Source organism: Eucalyptus grandis, chromosome 6 (genome assembly GCF_016545825.1).
Source record: "Eucalyptus grandis isolate ANBG69807.140 chromosome 6, ASM1654582v1, whole genome shotgun sequence".
NCBI lineage: Eukaryota > Viridiplantae > Streptophyta > Magnoliopsida > Myrtales > Myrtaceae > Eucalyptus > Eucalyptus grandis.
Window position 1 is genome coordinate 4,917,561 of NC_052617.1, and position 6,000 is coordinate 4,923,560.

General features: G+C 40.4%; 1 protein-coding gene across 1 annotated transcript; it reads right to left on the minus strand.

The window, feature by feature from the left end:
• Window positions 1-2,419: 2,419 nt before the first annotated feature.
• On the minus strand, window positions 2,420-3,590 carry LOC104447975 (protein PHOSPHATE-INDUCED 1). Its single transcript, XM_010061731.3, has one exon. It carries the CDS (start codon window positions 3,520-3,522, stop codon window positions 2,557-2,559), a length of 966 nt encoding a protein of 321 aa, XP_010060033.2. The 5' UTR covers window positions 3,523-3,590; the 3' UTR covers window positions 2,420-2,556.
• Window positions 3,591-6,000: the final 2,410 nt, after the last annotated feature.

Here is a 6,000-nt window from a genome sequence, read left to right on the forward strand (position 1 = left end):
TGTTGGCCTTTGGCGAGGGTGAGGGTCAAGGGTCGCCTTGCCAAGCGTTGCCTAGGAATGAAAAAATAAAGAGAGAATAAAATAAAAATATAACAAAATTCAAAAACAAAAAATAATGAATTATAAAATTTGTTCATATTAGCCTTGGTCGTACCATGTAATACAGTCACATCCATGTAAATAATTTCCAGTTAAAATTGGTTAAATGGACTATATTGACAAATTTTTAAATAGTTTAAAATTAAATTAACTAAATTGAAAAGTTTATGATTGAATTGACATAAATTTATAATTTTTTGGGTAATTTTGGTGCAAGCGAAACAAGCGGTGGTGGGTAAAATAGTTGGCTGACTTGTGCTTAAAGATATGGCGGCTTTGTCGGCCTAAAATGGTGGTCGATAATATTGGCCCCTGCACGGGACATTCGTGGGTTTTGTGCTACGTGGTGGCCTTGGTTTGACCGATGATATTTATATGGGATGAGTAAAGTGAAAGAGATAATGTAATGGGTGGAATTGTATAGTGGGACCGAAAATTGGGGTTTGTTCTAATATCATCTAAACTCTAGCACTAACATATGACACATCATCCATATAATTCACAGCTGAGCCCATATAAAATGAAAAAAAGAAGGCTACGAGAGGCGCGCTGATGGGTGGAAATGGTCTCGGTGCGAAGGCATGTGTGTGGAAGTGGTGGGATGAGATGTGGGGCACTAGTGGAGCCATTACAAAATGTGCTAGAATCGACATGAGGGCACTTGATCCTAGGCAAGGCCTCTAAAATAATGTGACTTGATTAATGAATCAATTGAGATTTCGTTACATTAAATAGTTAAACTCGTAACACGATCCGATCAAGGTCAACTTCTATCCTTCTTTTGGACCAAGATCCAACTGAGTTTTCAGCCTAAATAACTTTTCGTGATTTTCCTCTTTAGTCTAACAATCAAGGGTAATAGATCTTGAAAGGGCCATTTCTATGCAAAAAAAAAAAAAACAAAAAACAAGAAGAAAGAAAAACATGCATATCAAAAACCCCATTTAGAGAATACCCAAGATGGAATGCACAGATCTGATCAGTCAAATGGGTGGGAATGAGAAAGAGAAACTCGATTAGAACCCCTGGGATTGTAGCTGAGCGAGAGAAAAGACGTCAGATTTGAGTTATGCCGATGGAGGAAGGTGAGAGGATGACAACGAGGAGAAAGTGGTGATGTAAAAGCAAGAGAGGCCAGTGTGATTCGACTCATTTGCTTGTTAATGAATCGCTGTCGTAGGTGCAAAGCCAAAACTCTCAGTCCAATAATTAGGCATTTCATTACCGGGCATTGGACAGCTAAGGGAAAAACAAGACTCTTGTTTTGACCAAGAGAACATCGTCAAATTAATTTGGCCCTATTTGATAATGTTTCTATTTCTTTATTTTTTTTTTTGTTTGTTTCCTAAAACAGAAAAGAATAGTAACATCATCTAATTCTTATATTTCCAAAAAATAGATTGATGACTAAGGAATATATTTGGAACATAAATAAGAAGTATAAAAAACTATTTCTTTGTTTACACAATCAACATAGGTCCAGTCTCTTGATCCGATCCGAGTCCCAATTTTAGGATTAAAAAGTAAAAATAAATAAAATTTCGAAAATTCGAAAATTTCGGAAAAAATTATAAATTAGATCTTGAATAGTTTTACTAAATTTTAATATTAATTCTAGTTTAGAATTAGTTTAGCACAAAAAATGTGAAAATATTTTGATGAAGATTGGATTCAAAATTGAATAAGCTTTTTAGGGCTTCACTATATGGATTTTTGAATACCGTTTTCCTTTAGAGACAATGCTAGATTGCAAAAGTTTGGTGACTTCAAGCAATGTTTGCTCTTCTTCTCTCATGACTATATCATGTAAGTAGTGTTTAAACTTTGATGTTTATCATCAATCGACACAAACTTTCCTATGTATTCTACATATTATTAAAGCTTGTTTCCACTAGTGGATCAACAGTGAATTGAAGGAGTATGATGTAACGACAGGCTTCATCCATGATTTATGTAAGTGACTAAATCCTTAAGTTATGGTCAGATAGAAGCCCTAACCTCAAGTGAAGTTAAGCATAAGATTAATACATTTGAAAATAAGAAAGTTTGCTGTTGTGAAGCCACATTTGTAATAAGTGACTTAATTCACGTCTAAAATCCTTGGAAAAAAATATTGGGAGTAGCCATACAAGAATGTGGTCTTTTTGGGAATTAATGTTAATGTTACTTGATGTGTCATTGGGTTGGGCATTTATAAGTGATGTGAGATTTTGGGATTCTACGAATTCTCTGACTTAAAGAATTAACATTAATGGGAGTCCAGCTAAAATCGTCAAATTGAGGATGGATTAACCCGCTGGCTTTGCACTAGATAATAAAATTATAGCAAATAAAAGTGGCTTGCCTTTTCTATTAGCTATAATGACTGTAATATACAGCAACTACAAAACCAATAAAAGAATGAATGAATTAATCTGGTAGCCTAAACGTCATCGTTTCTATCTGTCGCCACTTCCCTCACACCAGGGTCGAACACGACGACGAGGCCGGATCGAAGAGAGCCGGGACCAGGTACTTTCTCCCGTTCACGCCGTGCGCGTTGTAGCTCGCCCTCGTCGCCTCATCCACCAGCAAGTTCCCAGCGTAGCCCGGGTACGCCCCGTTGCCGTAGATCCCGGTGCACGCCGACGCCGCCTCCAGCGACGCCCCCGCCTCGCCCTGGTAGTACCCGTTCGAGAACGGGTTCGTGGCGGTCCCGGCGAGGAGGCCCGCGAGGTTGATCACCATCCCGTCGACGCCGACGTCGCCGTTGGGCGCCACCAGCGGCGGGCTCTGCGGGCCGTACAGGGGCTGGTGGAATGGCCACGCGCACTGCCCCGGGCACTGTGTCTCCGAGTTGCCCACCCAGATGTACGCGAACCTCGAGCTCCTGCCGTTGACCTTGACGGAACTGACGGCAGAGTCGTGGGAGCCGCACCGGCTCATGCAGAATCCCTCGACGGCCACGTCGGAGGAGGTGAGCACCACGTTGATGGCGTTCTGCTGTTCGCCCCTGGAGGCGAGCTCCACGAGGTGCTTGCTCGCGAGGGACTTCCCGAGGGAGTAGCTCTCGTCAAGGACCTGCCTCCCGAGCGAGAGCGTGAGGGAAGGAGTGCGCCTCTTGGAGGAGAGGTGGTAGTACTTGTCGACCGTCTTCCACCACTGGGAGACGGAAGGAGGGGCGTGAGCCAAAGAAGGGTCGGAGGAGAGGGAGGTGACGAAGTCGGAGACGATGGTGCGCTGGGAGGGCTTGAAGCGGCCGTACCAGATGAGGTTGACGGAGATCTTGCCGGAGAGGAGAGGGCCATTGTGGTACTTCATGGGCGGGGACTGGTCTTGGACCAGCTCGGCCAGCCTCCTGGTGGCGGAGGCCATCTGGAGGAGGCAGAGGGCGAGGAAGAGCTTTGGAAGAAGAGCTGTCTTAGAAGCGAAGAAGGATGCCATTGTAGAAGCTGAGTTTTTGACTGAGGAAAGGGGAAAGCAGAGGTAGCTTCTCGCTTTGTTTAAGATGTGGGTTGTGTCGAAGGGAGAGGGAGTACTTATACGAAGGTGGGATGAGGGTGATGCTTCGATTATTTTATTTTAGGACTACATATTATAATAATAAATATGAGGGTGGAAGGTAGAAGTGGGGTTGAAGTGCCCGAACCTGCCTGGAAAGAGACGAAAGGAGGGCAGCTCATGACGGTCTTGCAATTCCCAGATGCATCTTCAGATTCTTCACCAGCAAGATTAACAAATGACAACTCGTGCCTGACTACGTTCAATCATCATTTATGCTCTTAGGACAGCTTTTAAGTAACCAATGACAAAAAAAATAAATGATAATGCTTGAGTAGCTATTGCAATTGATGTCCTGAACAAAATAATTTATATCTAATTTTGTTAAAGTTTTTTTTTTCTAAAATTAGATTGTTAGAAAGTTGTATCCAAAAATTAATTGGTAAAGAATATCATATATATATATATTAAAAGCATATAAATTTCATTATTAAAAGGTTTAGGATATTTCTATTGTTTGACATATCCTCTCACATTTAGATTGGATCGGAAAATTTGTCTAATGGAAGGGGACAGACGCGCGAAGGGAGCGGAATAAGTTGGGATTTTATGTAGTAATCCAGTCTAAAGATAACAGTTCCTTTGTGTGAGCTGTTAGCTGGAGAGCTGTTAGCTGAAATTCAAACAAAATGTGGGCAACGCAATCCAGCTGCGGTCCTAATTCAGACTAAATATAATGGCTCCTCTTCTGTGAGCTGTTACGCGGAATTCAAACAAAAGTGGGCAATGCAATCCACCTTATCTTTGACCAAAAAAAAAAAAAAAAAAAAACGGCCAGCTTAGCTACTGTTGAATGGACGAAACTGACCTTCGACTGATCTTTCTCATTAGCCATGGACAAGGGCAATAAGGCTTTTTCAAAAATATTATTTTTGCAAAAAAAAAGAAAAAAAGAAACGAAACCTTATTCTCTAATTATTTCTATGGCCATGGATATTTCTTGATTTATGTGCATCTAACCTAATTAATGGTAGTGGGTCGGTTTGTGATGCAGGTAAGAGATGGTCGGCGGGGTGGCAAGACAAAGTCGCAGATTTGTGCGGAGGATTGGCGAACGGTGGCTTTAGAAATTACGAAAAAATGGCTCTAAATTTATTGCGCTTGCACGAATTTCATGGACAAATTATGTAATATTATTATTGTTTCTGGATTTCTTATTATAATTTTCTTTTCTTTTCTTTCATTCTTTCTCTATTTGTCATTGAGCCTTGACGATGACCAACCTACCACGTGAGACAATTGGCGAGGTCGCAACCTCAATTGCCTCTCACCATATTTGAGAATACCAAGTTTCACTTGAACCGAGCTTGGCCTTGGTTGACCCTTAGTGGCCTTTGGTGAGGGTGAAGGGTCGTCTTGTTGGTCTTTGCATCGAGTTAGTCACTAGGCCTCAGGAAAAAAAAATGAAAAAAAGAAAGAAATAAAATAAAAATATAACAAAATTTAGAAAAAGAAGAAGAAGATTAATTAAAACATTTATTTGTGTTAGCGCCGATAATACCATTTAGCAGAATTAACATTCACGTAAGTGATTTCAATCAAAACTGATTAAATGGACTATATTGACAAATTTTTATATGTTTTAGGAGATCGAATTGATAGCTTCACTTTTTTTTTCAGTAATTTTTGGTACAAGAGAAGCGGCGATGGGTCGGTACAATGGTCGGCTGACTTCTACTTAAAGTTCTGGCGGTTTTGTCGGCCCGAAATGGTGGTCGATAATGTCGGCCCCTGCGTGGGACACTCGTAGGTTTTGCACCACGTGGTGGCCTTAATTTGACCGATGATTTACATGGGATGAGTAAAGTGAAAGGGATAATGTAATGCATGGAATTGTATCGTGGGACTGAAAGTTTGGGCTTGTTCTAAAAGCATCTATCCTCTAGCACTAACACATGACACATCATCCATATATTTCAAAACTGAGGTCTTGTTAGAGGTGATCATAATATACATTAAGTTGGTCCAACACTTAATTCGGGAACCAATCACATAGTTTTGGTTCTCAATTTTTAGAATTGAAACCAACCCTATTGAGCTTGCAATCGAGAAGCAGATTGACCCTAGGGCTTAGTCTAGTTTTAGGGTTAACTTAGGATCAACCAATTATTTTTTTGTTTTATTTTTTGTATTTTTCAAAAGAACAAACATACTCTTTCAAATTATATATCCATCAACAATGCGACGTTGAGCAACTAAATTATGAACACCTTTACATATAAAAAATAAATATAAGATAAAATAATAACAAAAATCTTCATTTGCCATTATTGAGTTGTAATTGTATGGTGAGCCAAAGAGGTGAACGATCTCACCATTTGAGCTACAATTGTGAGAGGTGAGCAGCGAGCTAGGCGAGCG

Excerpts from the sequence above, each read along its gene's own strand:
- LOC104447975 (XM_010061731.3), bottom strand. The coding sequence starts at position 3,522 with ATGGCATCCTTCTTCGCTTCTAAGACAGCTCTTCTTCCAAAGCTCTTC.